The 17,567-nt window shown below is 45.1% G+C and overlaps 1 protein-coding gene across 8 annotated transcripts in view; it reads right to left on the bottom strand.

The window, feature by feature from the left end:
- The window catches only part of DIXDC1 (DIX domain containing 1), a 73,583-nt gene that overhangs the window by 48,545 nt on the left and 7,471 nt on the right, over positions 1-17,567 (bottom strand). For 2 of the 8 annotated variants that reach the window (XM_030333907.2, XM_030333911.2), the window contains exon 1: positions 15,973-16,240. The exons of 1 other annotated variant lie outside the window; for it this stretch is intronic. In XM_030333907.2, coding sequence (XP_030189767.1) covers positions 15,973-16,032 — 60 coding nt within the window. In that variant the 5' untranslated portion in view covers positions 16,033-16,240. Of the gene's footprint in view, positions 1-15,972; positions 16,245-17,567 lie in introns of those variants that run through there. 5 more of the 8 variants (XM_030333901.2, XM_030333903.2, XM_030333908.2 and 2 more) reach the window with 4 other exon arrangements.

Genomic DNA, 17,567 nt, shown 5'->3' with positions numbered 1-17,567 from the left:
ACTGCTACGTCATTCTTTCTACTCCATTCCCTTCTCTCAGTTCTTTCCATCTATTCCCATCCACCTCATAGTAACCAACCACATGAGTTCCAGTTTATCCAGAAAAAGGACACGTGTATACTTGCTTATTTCCCTTTCTTTCTTATGTGAAAACTAGCACAGTACTGATATTCTTTTTGTACTTAGACTTTGCACTTCACTTCACTTAACATAGTCTGGAAATCACTCTACACTGGTTCAGAGACTTTCTTTATTCATGTTTACAGCGACCATAGCACTCCATTATGTGGACATACCATAATTTATACAACCATTCTCCTGTGTATGGGCACTTAGGTTTTTCCCAATGTTTTGCAATTACCAACAATGCTGCAATGAGTGAACATCGTATAGGCCTGGGTATTTTCACGTGGATGCAGGTCTGCCTTCAGGGTAGATTCCAAGATGTGGGATTGCTGGACCAAGAGGGACGCAGGTATGTAATTTTATCAGATATTGCCAAATTCCCTGCCAAAAGGATCGTATCTCTTCGCATTCCCATGAGGAATGCACGAGTGCACGACTTTCCCACAGTCTTGCCTACAGAATATGTTGTCATACCTTTAATTCTTGCCAATGTGATAAGTGAGAAACTGTACCTCAGTGTTTTAATTTTCATTTCATTCATTATGAGTTTGAATTTTTTGTAGGTTTAATAATCCATTTTATATATCTTACCTTTTATAACTTTTTTCATATCTAAATGATTGGTCTGTTCATGTCTTTTTCTCGTTTTTCTATCAAAGTTTCTGGTCCTTTGTCCTGCCATTTTTAAGAACTCTTTGTATCTTGGGAATGTTACCCTTTTGCCTCTGACATATGTTGCAGAGACTTCTCAGCTTTTCAGTTGTCTTTTGACTTGACTCAGGTTGTCTTTTTGGCTATGAAAGAGTTATTTTTATATAATCAAGTTTATTGATCATTTACTGTATTGCTTCTGAATTCTGAGTGATGGTTAGAAAGGCTTTCCCTTCACTGAGGTGAAAGAAGACTCCACCTCTGTTTTTTTCTAGTTCTTGTCTGGTTTTATTTTTTACATTCAGATCCCTAATCCATTTGGAGTCTATTCTTATATATGATGTGAGAAATAAATCCAATTCATCCTTTACAAAAAGCACCATTTATTAAAAAGTCCCTCTTTACCCCAATGGTCTGAGATGCTACCTTTATCATATACCGAATTTCCAGAAGTCCTTGGGTCTGTTTATGGACTTTGCATCCTACATAACTCGTATATTTCTTGATTCATTCATGTTTTAATTATAGAGGCTTTACAGTACCTTTTAATGCTCAGTAAAGCTAGTCCCCCCACCCCCTGAAAATTTCCGTTTTTTAGTATTTTCTTGAATATTCTTGCCTATTTATTTCTCCATATGAATTTTGTTATCTTTACCTAACTTCCTAAAAAAGTCTGTTGGAATTTTTATTGGCAGTATATTACATTTATAAATTAATTTAGGAAGACCTGTCATATTTAGAATGTTAAATCATAGTCCTCAAGAATGGTGATGTTATTCCTTTGGTTCAAATGTGTCTTCCAGTAGCATTCAAAAAATTTTTTATTGTTTATTTATTCTTGGAGAGAGAGAGAGAGACAGAGCGCAAGCAGGAAGGAGACACAGAATCTGGAGCAGGCTCCAGGCTCTGAGCTGTCAGCACAGAGCCCGATGTGGGGCTGGAACCCACGAACCACGAGATCGTGACCTGAGCCAACATCGGACACTTAACCGACTAAGCCACCCAGGTGCCTCTTCCAGGAGTGTTTTAAAGTTTTCCTCCTCCTACAGGTTTTACACATTTCTTATTAGGTTCATTTCTATGTACTTAGTCTTCCTTGTTGCAATTGCAAATGAGCTTTCCTGTATCATTATGGGCTCTAATTGGCTACTTTTTGGGTATATAAAACGATTGATTTCAGGGGCGCCTGGGTGGCTCAGTCGGTTAAGCGTCCGACTTCAGCTCAGGTCACGATCTTACAGTCAGTGAGTTCGAGCCCCGCGTGGGGCTCTGGGCTGATGGCTCAGAGCCTGGAGCCTGCTTCTGATTCTGTGTCTCCCTCTCTCTCTGCCCCTCCCCCGTTCATGCTCTGTCTCTGTCTCAAAAATAAATAAACGTGAAAAATTTTTTTTTTAAAAATAGAACTATTGATTTCAGTATGTTAATTTTATATACTGTTACCTTATCGCTTATTATTTGAGATTTATCACTAATTCTCTCAAATATTTCCAGGATTATTATCATGTCTGCAAGAAGAAATAGTTTTATTTCATTAGTAAGCCTTGTGCCTCTAAACCAACTTCTCTAGTCTAGTTGCGCCAGTTAATACCTTTGATACGAAGTGGAATGTGGGACGCCTGGGTGGCTCAGTTGGTTCAGCGGCTGACTTCGGCTCATGATCTCATGGTTATGAGCTCGAGGCCCACACAGAGACTGCTTCAGGTCCTCTGTCCCCCTCTCTCTCAGCCCCTCCCTGCTCGCTCGCTCTCGCTCTCAAAAATAAGTAAACATTAAAAAAAAAAATGGAATAGAGTGGAGAATGGGTATCCTACCCATGTTTCCAGCCCTAGAAAAAACATTTGCAGTGTTTCCCAATTTAGGAAGATACAAGTTTTAGGACTAAGGTATATGTATTTTATCATGTTAACTATATCAATCAAGTCTTATTTTCATGACCATTTTATGAGGAATGGATGTTGAATTTCGATAAGAGTTTTGTCAACCTTCATTGTAATAATCCTATAATTATTTTTCTTGAGATCTATTAATATGGTATATGATACTAACGGATTTCCTAATAAAGAACTTATCTTGCATTCTTGGAATTAAACCCAGGTGATGATAGTGAATTGTATATTTAAAATTTTTTTTAATGTTTATTTATTTTTGAGAGAGAGAGAGAGAGAGTGAGCACAAGCAGGTGAGGGGCGGAGAGAGAAGGAGACACAGAATCTGAAGCAGGCTCCAGGCTCTAACCTGTCAGCATAGAGCCCAACCGGGGGGCTCGAACCCATGAACTGTGAGATCGTGACCTGAGCTGAAGTTGGGTGCTTAACCCACTGAGGCACCCAGGTGCCCCATGAATTATATTTTTAATGTGGTATTGGATTTTATTTAACGGTGCTATGTTAGTACAATATCTATATCAATATCGATATAGATAGATATAGAATATGATATACAGAGCATTGGGACTATCTGATGATACGTGGCAGTTTGGTAGAATTCCTCTATGAAATAACCTGGAGCTGGTACTTTTTTTGAGGAACACTTCCTTAATAAGACTCTCTATTTCTTCCATAGAAATTAGTCTGTTTAAATTTTCTGTCTCTTTCAATTTGGGTCATCATCATTTCCCTAGGAAATTATCCATTTCATCAAAGTTTTAAAATGTTTTTTACACAGACTTGCAAAGACTCTTGCGATTTTTTGTTTCAATGGTTACTTCTCCCTTGTCATTTCTTACTTTGTATACTTGTGCTTTCTCCCCTTTTCTTCTTCATTGTGTTAACTAGTAGTTTGTCTAGTTTGGTGATTTTTTCAAGAAGTCGTAAAAATAAAATGGTTTCAAGAATTGTTGCTATTAAGTTCCTCTAAAACCATGATACCTAGAACCAAACACAATGCTCTGGGTGTAAAACCAGACACTCAGCTTCCTCATTCTGTCCTCACATTCTATCCTCCTCCTCCTCCTCCATCTCTCCTCTTCCTCTTCCTCCTCCACTTTTCTTTTTTTGTTACCACCTCACATTGTTGACTCATACAGTACTGCCAACCAAAACCCCTACGTAATTTTTAACACATTCTACTGTTAAACCAATCTCTTCCATCTTTGTTCTTGTAAAATTGGTCTTCTTGATCCATATTTACCTATACTAAATTTCACTCGTGAAATTCCATCTCACAAGATCCTTCTAGATGGTATCATTTCAAGCATTCATTCATTCATTCATTCATTCAAATCAACCAACATTGCTAGGAATTGTGCCAAGCCCAGCTTACAGGCTATGATACAAAGTAATTACAGTGGTGATGGAGAAATACTAACAAACGCTATCTGTGCACAGAAGGAGCAACAGGATGGAAGGATGTGGGGATGAGGGTAGGGTCTAGAGGAAAGGAGACATTTGTGTGGTTCCCTAAGGATGTTTGCCAGTTACAGAAGGGGAGAAGGGCATCCTACAGAGGGGTGGTTAAAAAAAAAAAAGCACAGTGAAGGCATATGGTGTTCTGGAGGAATAGCCAGTTAACAAATTAGCGTGTGGGCAGAGCCATCAGAGGCAGGCAACGATGATGGAGAAACAGGTCAGCACAAGACCTATCTAGGCTCAGACTCTCAGCTCAAAGACCTTCAACAGGAACATGTGGAGTTTTGAAACCGGAGACTGAAACAGTGAGACCTGCAACTCAGAAAGGTCTACTCTGGACACAGAGGAGAACATGGGGTAGAATAAGAAGCACCCAGATTTGGAGAAACCAGTGAGAAGACCAGGCAATAATTCAGGTGAGAGAAGATGAGAGCCTGAACTGAAGCAGTATAATTAGAAAAGGACAAATTCCAGAAACAAGTCAGGTGACTGACACGACAAAAGCAGCGACAAAAAGAGAAGGTCCAAAAAGTCATACCTGAGGGATGGGGATGCTTTAACTGAGATGGAAAATATTTGAAGAGCAAATAGTTCAGTTTTGACAACAGTCTGAGCTATTTGAAGCATTAGAGCAAAGATGTTCCACAGCAAGTTGGCAAAACACAGGTACTAGAGCACAAGAGATGGGGGAGGGGTGGGAGATGCATGTTTGAGGGCATCTGTGTGTGACAGGTATAGACTAGGTGCAAGTAAGACCGTAACTATGACCTATTGAGTGCTTGCTACCTCCCAGGACTGTGCTAAGCACTTTACCACTTTATTTACTTACAAAAATAAATATATAAAAATATTTTAATTTATATATACATAAACAATATATATATTTAATATTGATTTATTAACCATCCCCCCCCCCCAATGCATACACACACAATCATCCTCATTTTACAGATGTGGAAACCAAAGTTTAGAGCAACAACATGCCCAGGGTCAAAGGGCTGCTAAGTGGAAGAAAAGGGATTTGAATTCAATGCTGACTCCAAATCCTGGGATCTTACAACACCCCAAAAATTAAAGTGAACTATAAAAAGCTTTTTGGCAAGAAAGGGAGTGGAAGGAGCACCAAAGGGAAAGAAGAAAATGAAAGTGTACTGACTGCCAATTCTTGTCAGTCATTGAATGAGGCACTTTTTATGTACTATCTCCTTTAATCCCCATACCCGATCGCTAAAGCCTATGTTATTAGCCCCGTTTCTTATATTGGAGACTTTGCTCAAGGCCATAGCACTGGTGAATGATGAAAAAAGGGATTTGAACCCACTCCACCTTACTCCAAAGAATATAATGACATGAGCAAAAATGAAATTATTGGAGTGCCTGGCTGGCTCAGTCAGTAGAGCATGAGACTCTTGATCTCAGGGTCGTGAGTTCAAGCCCCATGTTCGGGGTAGAGCTTACTTTAAATAAATAAATAAAAATAATTTTAGAATAAGTGATCCAATGAATAGAAAAAAAAAAAATCAGGAGAAAGTGTTATGTAGGAATCCAGGAATGAGAGAATTTTAAGACGGATGGTCAGGAAGGTGAAATGCTGTCAAGAAGTCAGGCTAAGGACTGGAAAGCCCATTTCGTTGAATAATTAACAGGCTCTGGTGACCTTTTTGAGCACAGATACTGCAGAGTGGTAGGTGAGAAGTCAGACGGCAGTGAACCCAGTGAACCTAGAAGACACCAGGAAGTAGGAAAGCAGGAGCATTGAGGGGAGGAGAGAGGGTGTGAGCTGGAGCGCAAGGGGGGTGAGGGAACAAGGGTGTTTTGGGATGGGAAGACACTGCAGGCAGAGATGAGGGCTTGGTGAAGGAGAAACAGACTCAAGGCGAGGGTGAGTGATGTGGCAAGGTTTCAGAGGAGAGGACTACATCCTCCTCTGTGAGGAGGCGGGAACAGGTACCTATGTGGGGAAGTTATGAGATGGGAAAGAGGTGTAATTGGACTAAGTAACTAACGTGAGTTTGCTCATGGGTGAGTCACATATAGAAACCACAGCAGGTGGAGCTGTCGCACAAAAGAAACTTTATTTGCAGCAAATTAAGGAGATCTAGGGAATAACTTGCAAAGCTGAAACTCCCTGAGGAAGGACGGATGGGTTCCTTTTCTTTAAGGTTAGGATGAATATTTAGAAGGGGGAGCCTTTGTCACGGTGTGTAGATGTGGGCATAAGGTCACACATGCAGCCTCAGGTAACTTGCCTATACGGGCATTGCATGTTATGTAAATGAGGCTTGTGCTCCTCCTTGGGCAGATATTTTAGTATGATAATGAGATGAAGGAACTGTCGGGCATCCCATGGGTCAACCCACCGTCCATCTGCTCAGGGGTGTCAGGGGTTAAGCTCAAACTGGTCTGGGCCGTATTGCTTCAGGGGTAGTTTCTTGGTTTAGGCCCATGGGGTCTTTAGCCTGAGTTAAGAGATAAACTGGAAAGAAGAACTCAAGGAAAAAAATGTGGGACAGAGATCGGTGGGTCTAGGCAGGTCTACGAGGCAGTAGGTCCACTAGCTGTGGAGAGTGAGAGGGAGGAGCAGAACGAAGGAGGCTTCGGGAAGGGAGGCTGTGGGAAGCTGGGAGGAACAGTGACTGCTAAAGACGTCCCGGCAACACCAAAGGCTCGGCCAGGGCTGCAGACCAGGATTCTGTAACTGAATCTATCAGCGAGGCTGCACGATGATCTCCTCTAACACTGCTCGGCAGGCCTGCCGGAGGGAACCAGGGATGGGCTCATCCGGAACAGGCAGCAATCGACCAAAGCAAAGGGAGTGCGGGAGGTGGTGAGAGTGTCTTTCAAGTGACTGATGGTGGCATCTGCACCGGGGACAGGAAGTCAAAGGAGCGCTGAGGACCTGACAGGACAGAGAAGGCCGATGAGATTGAAAACGGGTTTGATGGGAAGGAAGGAGTGTGGAGATTGGGGTTGTGAGCGGAGAGCGCAGTCTCAGAGTTCAAGATGTCAAGGGTAGGACCCTCCTGTGGAATATGTCCCAGGATGTGGCTTTGCTGTGGTAGCACAGAGGGACAATCACTGCAGTGGGGAGGGGAGGCTAGACTATCTTCACCTCGGGGCCTGAAGGCAGTCCAGGAGAACGGTAGGGATCCAAATGCTGAGCACAGTTCCTATTCTGCCCAGATTCAAGTCATTTTAAAAACTCAGAAGCATGAAATCATTGATAAAATGAAAGCATTAATATCACTGATCATCATTGATTGAATCCTTGATAAAATCTTTTTGGTTGAAAAATGTCATGTCACTACTATGTCTGCATGTTGACAGAGACCTCCTCAATGGCATCTAACAAAGTGACCGCAGAATCACAACTGAGTGGGGCCACTCTCATCCACAGGTTAGGGTGCCCCCGCTTTAGGTCTCTGCTTAGCCAGCAAGTCGGATCGGGGAAGCTGCGCACTAAGCCAAACCTCCTCTTTGATCTGAAGGCATCTGTACCTCACACCCAAGGGGAAGGCCAGACCCTGTTCTTGCTATAAATGCCTACTGCTGGCTCTGAAAAAAGGATTTGAAGGACAAAGTAGACACCAGGAGAACCAGCCACACCACCCACTTCCCCCACAAAGATGTTTATCTTAAAAGAAGCCTGTGTTGCAAGCCTAGGCCCTGAGTAGCAATGCTGCTTGGCTTTAAAATTTACTAGAGTTCGTCTGCAGCAGATGAAATACCATATGCTTTTGCAAGAGGCTGTTACTCTCTGGGGATTGGACTGGTAGTTTTATTTTTCTTTCTTCTCATCCTTGTCCTTGTCTTCCTCCTTCTTCTCCTCTGTTACTCTCTGGGGGTTGGACTAGTAGTTTTATTCTCCTCCTCCTCCTCTTCCTTCTTTTTTTGGTCCCATAATCGTTTCTCAAATTACAACCCATGTGAAAGCCAGATATGTAAAATAGGGAGAAGCAGAGATTCCCTGATTAGGGCCAGGGTGAGGGATCCTGAGCCTAGCTCATCCAACCCTCTTTTTCTCCACCTCCAACTCCCTACCCTAGCCACATGAGATAATTTCTTAAGGGGTTCTTGCAACAGGTGGGGAAAAAAAACCCACTGGATTTCATTTACTTCTAGCACTATCATTTTATTAGTCAATTATTCCGTGAAGACAAGATGCCAATAGGTTCAGCAAAATGAAAATATCTGGAATAAGAAGATATACATCTTGATCATGCCCCTAGTTCTTGGTCTATTTCCAAAAACAACAGGTGGAGAATCACAACAGGACAACAGATTCAAATCAGGCCCACACGGTGGTGGAGCTAACGGCTCTCGGGGTAGCTGCCCAGGTCACAATGATTCCCCTTCTGTAGAAACACGCACCCTCTGGGGCGCCTGGGTGGCGCAGTCGGTTAAGCGTCCGACTTCAGCCAGGTCACGATCTCGCGGTCCGGGAGTTCGAGCCCCGCGTCAGGCTCTGGGCTGATGGCTCAGAGCCTGGAGCCTGTTTCCGATTCTGTGTTTCCCTCTCTCTCTGCCCCTCCCCCGTTCATGCTCTGTCTCTCGCTGTCCCAAAAATAAATAAACGTTGAAAAAAAAAATTAAAAAAAAAGAAACACGCACCCTCTGCATACACAGTGTTGGGCCCTAGGTCTGGGCTGGTATGACATCACCTCCTCCAATGGCCACAGCTGATTGGTCCAGTTGAGTTGACTGTTCAAGTCCAACCAATCTCTGGAATTTTTTATCTGGCCTCCAGGAATAGAATCAGTCTCCTTCTCCCCACCCATCTTTCTTTGACAAAGTTGTAAGATATAAAACTTAGATGTTGCCATAGACCGTGATCCCCACCTGAGAGAGAAAAGCCATATAGAGTGAAAGGGAATAAAGCCACCCACAGAAAGAACCAGAGAGAAGTGGCAAAAAGCAGAAAAAGGGAGCCTCCAGTGTTTGAGTTCTTGATTTTCATTGGGACTCTGCTCCATTCTTGCCTTTCCATGGTTTAATTTTTCAGCCTTTCCTTGGATTCCATGAGTCAGTAAATTCCACTTTCTATTTCTGCTAGCTCAAGTTGGGTTCTTGGCACTTGCAATCAAACTAATAAAAAAAGCAAGACAATCAAATACACCATGTCAGTGACAGAACTAATCTTGGTCCAGATTTAACATCTCTAACTTGTTCTGAGGAAGCTGGAAAGATACCTGTGTAATCCAGAAGTCTAGAAAGACAGGCTTTTTGTGCCAGTCCTTTGAGTCGGGCATCAGGGGGAAGAAAAGTAGATACAGCAACACTTCTCAGCTCTCTGAGCAGGATTTTGGCTTGGTGAGACCGAACGGCTGTAAAGCTGTGTCAGCAGCAGTAGCACCAAAGAGTGGCTGGTGTGGGCGGCCCTTAGCAACCCCATAATCTCCATCAGCTCCCTCGAAGACACTCCAAATAGCCCTACAATATAAGTTAAAACTCTTCCAAGTAGAGACAGTTCTGTTCACCATCTTCACTCATATAGGAATCTTGACCTTGAGACCACTCTTGTGCCAACTGTAACTTTCTTTCCTGTTTTTCTTTGGGACCTGCCCCTCCTTCCAAACAAGTTTGCAAACCCAGCCTCTCCTCTCTGTCTCCTCTAAGCCTCAAGGTCGAAGAGACTTCCTGCAGGGGACTTGTTTGGTTAGAGTTGCAAAAGGCACTGACTGGGCTTTACCAGGAAAGTCTGTGATTTACTGTTCCTCGTGTAGAAGCATCCAAAAGTGAGCTCTGTGGCTCCCTGCTGGGAAGCAAGAAAGGCAAACAAAAAAAAGCAGCAGGGCTTTGGTGGTGGGCTAGAGTTCAGGAGGAGATCTGACTGGCTCAGGAAGGAAATCAGCTTCACAGTGAAACCAGATTCCTGTGTGGAACTGAGACCCTCCAACCACAGAAGATGAGGGGGTGGGGAGACCCTGCTGAGAAACTGGGGGGAAGGCAGGTTTGGAAACCTTGAGTTCTTCTTGGCCTGAATTCTGCCAGGAAGAGAACATAATATGGTATATCTTCTCTGTTAACTCTTTCAGGCCTTTACTGAGCCAGGAAAGGCTACTTATTCATTGAACCTGGTGGCTAATTAGGTAAAAATAAAGATCACAAGTAAAAATACCATTAAATTTCTTCTTCCCATATAGGCAGCGCTCTTCATATTAGAGTTCAGCCTGGTGGTCAAAGGATAATATTCCACAAGGTGAAAAACCGAAGATTTTCTTTTTTAAAAAAAAATTTTTTTTTTATTAGTTTTATTTTTGAGAGGCAGAGAGAGACACAGCGTGAGTTGGGGAGGGGCAGAGAGACAGGGAGACACAGAATCTGAAGCAGGCTCCAGGCCTGAGCTGTCAGCACAGAGCCCGATGCAGGGCCTGAACTCATGAGCCGCAAGATCATGACCTGAGCTGAACCTGGACGCTCAACCAACTGAGCCACCCAGGCGCCCCAAAAACCAAAGATTTTCTGAAAGATTTCATCTCCTAACCTTATCTTTTTAAAAAAATGTTTATTTATTTTTAAGAGGGAGAGAGAGAGAGAGCACACACACTCAAAAGAAGAAGGGGCAGAGAGAAAAGTAGACAGAGGATCCAAAGCTGGCTCTGCACTGACAGCAGAGAGCCTGATTCAGGGCTTTATCCCACAGACCACGAGATCACAACCTGAGCTAAAGTCAGACACTCAAAAGACTGAGCCACCCAGGTGCCCCTCCTAACCTTATTTTAAAATTTCCACTAGTTGCAAGTTCCACAAACACTTTGTTCCTTCAGTACAAGTTATAAAGTAAGTGCTCAGTAAATGAATGTGAATGAATGAATGAATGGGACATCACTATATAAGTCTACAAGTGTCGCCTATCCTAGAAACAGGTCATGGAGCGACTCTTAGAGCCTTTGGGATTGGTTCCCTATTCCCTTACCATCCCTGACCATTGAAGGTCATGTTCATTACCACTTAAATGGGGCCTGGTTGGGGGTTAACATACAAGGAAATATATTCAGTAAAGTGTCATTTTGAGACTCTGGTCCCTGCAGCCTACACAAGGCCAGTAATGGCCAGTGAAGCATTTGCGGTGCTCCCCAGTCTCTCTGAAGTGCCTAGGGGAGTGGTACTTGGCAAACAGCACCCTATCACTGCTCCACACGCCTGGCCAGCCCTTCACTCACCATGAGGAACAGAAAGCTGCCTGATAGCTTGCTGCCTGGGAGCATCTGTTTAGCTGGCATTGACTCCTGTGGGAACAAAGCCAATGAGCCTGGGTGAGGAGAGGAGAAATCAGTCAAGATTAGAAGAAGGAGGGGGAGGAGGAGGAGGAGGAGGAGGAGGAAGAGGTGGTGGTGGTTGGGGAGTGCAGTGCTTTGTTACATTGAAGACTTAACAGGCCTTTTAATTTCTACAGCAAAGCACAGAGGAATTCATTGTGGAAATGTCTGGAAGCCTCTGGTTGGCCCCATGTTGCAAACCCTACTTCATGGAAGCATGGGGCAGAGGGGTGAGGTTTGCTGCAGCGTTCCACGCTTTCTACGTCCCCCTTAGGGGACAACACCAGACAAAGGCTCTTCTTGAATTTCTCAGGGACCACCATGTGGATGAATTTCCATGTGGGAATACAAATGTCTACTATTCTACCTGGAGGGAAACTAGTAAGGAAAGTCTTCCAGGTCACACGTTTTAAAAATGAAGGCTCAGACAAGTCACTTCCAGTTGACCAACCCTTTAATAAATCATTCCCCATAACTTTCAGCCCCTCAGGCCATTTACACAACAGCCAGGCTCAGGTTCGCTCTGCCTGACAAATAAGATTTCTACAACACCACAGTTTCCCCGGGTTTGATACTCTGAATATTTACTTTATTTTCACTGACCTATGAGCTCCACTAAGGAACAGACTCGATGTTATTTGACTTCTATTTCCAGAGCCTGGCAAGGTGTCTGGTAAACACAGCAATTCAGTGAATGTCTGTTGAGTGAGTGCTTCCATGCATGGTTTTACCATGCGGGGAAAAAAGTCTGGTCTCAGCGAGCAGGTAGGTTGGTAAATAGTTGGTGCTTTTCAGGATAACATTAAGTAGAAGCTAGCCCTATGATCTCCCATGAACACTACCCCTTTTAGGATGCTTACCACATTAAGCATCCCATTACGGTTTTTTTCAGTACACCTACAAATTACTCCCTGTAACTTCCTTGGAAGCAAGAACCAGGTGTTCCTGCTTCAATTATTTCATCCATCCCTTTGCCCGGTAAATGAACCAGACAACTGAATGGGTGAATGTTTATTAGCCAAACCATATTAGAGCCTCAGGTCTATCAAAATCTTCCAACACAATCACTGAAGTCTTTTTAAAAGTAAGTTCAGCCGCCCGAAAAAAACACTTGCAGAAACGAATGCTGGCACATCAGCCAAAGACAACGCTCATATGACGACATCAACACCAAGTAGCAGAGGGAAAAAACAGCTTTAAGGCACATGCAGAATGGGAAAAATGTGAACCATGGAAAGCCTGGCCAGGCCCAGAACACAGGAGACAGGGGATGACAGCCAGGGTAGGCTACAGAATATGGCAGCAGCCAAAATTTGTGGATAATTCACAATGCAGATTAACCGTGTCAATGAAAGGAACTGCATTCACAGCACTGACATAGATCAAGTCTGTGGGTAATTTGTCAGGTGTGTTGAAGCCAGGGATTTGTCCAGGGAATGTGGAAGAAAGTGGTCATGCATGGTGGCAAATGGACTGAGAACAGAGGCCAACAATGCGTGGAGGGAAGCCTTGATTCAGAAGGCAGGGTTTTTCTCTGCTGCAGGATTCCCTTATAATTAACCAATTAAGGCCAAAGCTTCATTTCCTGTGGCAGTTTTCTCTGCCACACAGAATGAGGTCACAGCCCTAACCACACAGATCTATAGAGCATCTGGGTGATGAAGAATGGCTTCAGATATGCTTGGATCATTCCCCGGAGATGATTGGACACATGTGTGGTATTCTTAGCCTCAGTAGGAAGAGTTTCCCAGAGGAATCAAAGTGTATTCTGACACCAGCTTTTAAGTCCTTATTTACATCCTTATCACATGACTCTAACAAAAGAGATAGAATATTACTGGATCTATTAAGCAACCCTAGAAGCTGCAATAGATCAATCAGGCCTCCATCAACTCTGAAATAACCAACTGTAGCATTATTCTGTACCACTAAATGTGATTCTCTATGTGAAAAGAATTATTTTTAACATTTATTTATTTTTTTTTTAATTTTTTTTTTCAACGTTTTTATTTTATTTTTGGGACAGAGAGAGACAGAGCATGAACGGGGGAGGGGCAGAGAGAGAGGGAGACACAGAATCAGAAACAGGCTCCAGGCTCTGAGCCATCAGCCCAGAGCCCGACGCGGGGCTCGAACTCACGGACCGCGAGATCGTGACCTGGCCGAAGTCGGACGCTTAAACCGACTGCACCACCCAGGCGCCCCAACATTTATTTTTGAAAGAGAGAGACAGAGCATGAGTGGGAGAAGGGGAGAGAGAGAGGGAGACACAGCAGGCTCCAGGCTCTGAGCTGTCAGCACAAAGAGCCCTATGCGGGGCTCGAACCCACAAACTGGGAGATCATGACCTGAGACCAAGTCCCGCGCTTAACTGACTGAGCCACTCAGGAGCCCCGAAAAGAATTATTAATATAACTTATTATGTATGTGAAAGAATTATTTACACTCTAAGGAGCCACTGGGATTTAACAAATCACTGTTAGTATTATTTAGATGATGTCAATTTCTGAGAGAAACCATAAGTATTTATTGGCTATCAGAATTCCACAAACAGAAGAATCTACAAATAGAAGGGATGGATTGTACCTAAGTCTGTGAAAGGAGTGCAGGGAAACTGACAGGATGGGCAGAAAAATCAAACATCAGAGAGGGACAAGAGGCATTGCTGCATTATTCTAGATGAGTCAATCATAAATTTGTGTGTGTTGTTTTGGCCAAGGGACTGTGTTACCACAAGCAGAAAACTCTCCCGCTGTCCTTTTTCCTTACGTTTTACAAGAATGGGAGGTCAGAGGATATTTATGGAAGCACACTAAAGCATGAAAATGCAGCCAAGCCTTTTGCCTCTTCAGTTTACCCGGCTTTTCAGCTGAAAGGTTCAGGGGTAAAAAGGATGAGAAGGCAAAAGGCTAGGGCTGACTATGCTGCTTTCCTCCTCCTAATAAGACAGTGGGACCTGATACTGGGGGTGGGGCTGGGGGGGCGGAGTTAAAAAAAAAAAAAAAGCGGGGGAGGCCATGCAAGGACCTAATGAGCTTGTGCCACAATTAGTGGATAAGTCAAATGATAGGAAGCCTGAGACCAGGAGACGCTCAGAGGCCAAGAGTGAGAGAAGAGGAACCCAGAAGACCGGTAGCATTCAAAGAGGTGGCTTCCTGGCTTGTGTGTGTTTCATCTCTCAGAGTGTAGCCTTCTTAATAATCTTTCCTAATAATCCGTTCAGGGAGGGCTGGTGCACAATGAGGAGCCCTGCAGTGCAGGCAGGACGCAAGCCCCGCCCTTCGGGGAAGGGTGTGACATCCCTCAGCCAGAGGAAAATTCCGACTCCCTTGATGAGGTGAGGACAGCGTTTCTACAGTTTTCCTCTGTGTCAGGAACAAGGCTGGGGCACAGGGGCCAGGGCTGGTAAGATTCTGAGACAGGTGAGCTGCAGAGCTTCTTAATTAGAAACAGGAATTGAGGAAAGAGCGTACAGTGCAGAGGGAGAAAGACAATCTCATGCGCAAATTCATGAGAAGGGTAGCCTCTGGGGAAAAGGCCAGGATTGGAGGGGTGGCCAAAGGCACTCAGTCTTGTCTGTAATGTTCATATTTAAGAAGACAATGTATTCATGTGTTAAACTAATCTCTAAAAAGTCTTATTTTTAAGAGAGACATAGAGGGAAGTGAGGGAGAGGTAGGAAGAAAGGATGAAAGACACAACTAACAGCCTAGGTCTCCTTGTAAAGGTCTCCCTGGATGCTGGAATAAGGCGACCCACAGGGGTGGGGCTCAGAAGCAATGGAAGACACATGGAGCAAATCACAATGGGGTAGGATCCTAATCCAGAATTCCCTGGGTCACAAAAGGGCATGGAAGAAACAACAACAGAATTCTGATATAAAACAGTGAAAAGAAAAAGCCCCCGCCCCCCCCCCCCCCGGAGTCCTAGCACATACTGCCTGTCAGATTGGCGGTCCAGTTCCCCACTCTTCTTACACAGTACGGAATGAATTCCCACTTCCCGGAACTGGGCCCAGAAACTCAAGCAACCTCTCTGCTCTTAGGTCCTCTCTGCCAACCATGCCCTTGATTGTGGAGAAACCTACAGCCTGGGAATTGGAAAGAGATATAAACAGGAAGGCGGCACTTCATGTGGACCACCCTGCCCTCTCTCAAACTTTCTACCAATGCAATTCCACCCCACCCCTAACTTGGCCCACCCAGTAAGCTCCTGAAGAATGAGTATTTCTTTCATACATTCAGGGGCTTCCCTCTGAAGGGGGGCTTTCTTGGGGAGAATGCCCGGGGAGGGTGGAGACCACCTCGCTTGAAAGGAGATGACCTCTAAGTTTGTGGTCCTGTCTGCTGGGCTCAGGTGAGCCGCCAGGGAAAGGCATCGCCCAGCGTAGCTGTAGGTAGGGGGCCCTTCTGATTTCTCCGTTAGCCACCTCGTCTGCACCATACCCACTACTTTAGCCCCTTAGGGCTCTGCAGGGGAACTGATCTGGGATCCCCTTGAGGACGGAGGGGGGACGGAGAACCCCTTCTAGAGATTAGGCGGGAGGCGCTGGGGGAGGGGAGCTGGGAGTGGGAGGAGCAGACAGTTACCTCATTGAAGCCCTCCTGCAGGACGTCCAGTAAGTTCCCCCGGGTCAAGCAGGCTAGCATTGTTCCTGGCGGGGGCTCCCGGGCGGGGTCTCCAGGCCAGGCGGCCGCCGCCACCGCCTCCTCCCTCTGCGCACAAAGACTCTCCGCTCAGCTCACGGGGATCTCTCCGGAGTCCCGCAGGCCACTTACTGGAAACCTAGACCGGAGCCAAACTAGCGGCTTCCACTGGGCATGCTCGAACCGGGGCCTCTGCCGGAGGGGCCCGGGCGCTGTGGCGGTTCCTATAGAAACAGCTGGGCGCGCAAAGGGTGGAGGGGCGCTGGCTGGCAGCCCCCCGCCCCGCGTGCGTAAGGGGGAGCACCGCGGGAGCGCGCGCGGACAGGAGCGCGCGGGCGGGCAGGCGCACGCGCGCGCGCACACACACACACACACACACACACACACACACAACGTACAATACACACACAACAGGCTGGGGGCGGGCGTGTGTGCCTACGCTGCAGACACACACCAGGCTTCCAGGCGGGCGTGCCGGTGTGTGCGCGCCCTGCGAGCACACACACACGTGAGCGCACACACATACACTCGTTGACACACCATCAGGCGTGCCGGCGTGTGCATGTGCTTGCAATCACACACTAGCATACCACCAGGTCTGCAGGCAGGCATGCTGGAGTGAGCGCGCGGACACACACACACACACACACACACACACACTCTTTCTGCTGATTTAAGGCCAAGTGCCCCACCACAAGATGGGTGGGGAGGGGAGTGTATCAGGATTTTTTCCCCCAGACTAGCTAAAAACAGCAACCTTTTTCCACAAGGGGCCTGGGCAGTGAGGTTAGGCTAAAGAAGGGGAAGCAGAAGGGACAGAAAAAAAAAAGTGAGATAAACCAGCCAGAAGGAAAGGGGAAAAAAGAGGATAGAGAGAACTTTAGTTACTGATGGTATCAGCAAACATTTAATAGAAGTAGTACTTAACAAATCACACAGGATCACAACAGAAACATCGAGGGAAAACCAAGTATCACTAAGGCTATGCTCCAAAAAGCCTCTCTTTTTTTCTTTTAAAAATAGACGCGAAAAGGTAAAGCCCATATCTTTAGTGAGCTTTAAATGAATTAAATGGATTTTAATTAAAATAAACACTACAAAAATGTCCTGGAGCTTTCGAAAGAGTTAGGTAAAAACTTGCTCAAATGAAACAGAGAGCTATTCCCCTCTGTTGCTAGTTATTCAAGTCACAGCCTTGATTATTTATTTTTAGGAATACCAGTCATTTTGTACTCTTCAGCGCACATTCTTGTTTCTATAGGAAAACAGGAAGCTGAAAGAACACCCCATATTATGTTACACCTCGTGATCCCAGATGGAGGGGAAGGATTTACAGAATGTTAAGGCTCAGAAAAGGTCAGGGCCTTGCCCAGGGACACAGCTGGTCAGCGACAAAGACAGTTTGAGGAGCTAGGCTCTACCCTCATGCTTTTGCAGAAGGCCCACATTCCTTCCCCAAATTCCCATTGGTACCTTAGCAAGAAAAGTCAGTAATGGCTCTTTTCAACCTAAGACTTCCTCCTCCTCAGGTCACTAGA

The sequence above is a fragment of the Lynx canadensis genome, chromosome D1 (genome assembly GCF_007474595.2).
Source record: "Lynx canadensis isolate LIC74 chromosome D1, mLynCan4.pri.v2, whole genome shotgun sequence".
Taxonomy (NCBI): Eukaryota; Metazoa; Chordata; class Mammalia; order Carnivora; family Felidae; genus Lynx; species Lynx canadensis.
Note: the sequence above shows the minus strand (reverse complement) of the source record. Positions and strands in the feature narration are given on the sequence as shown.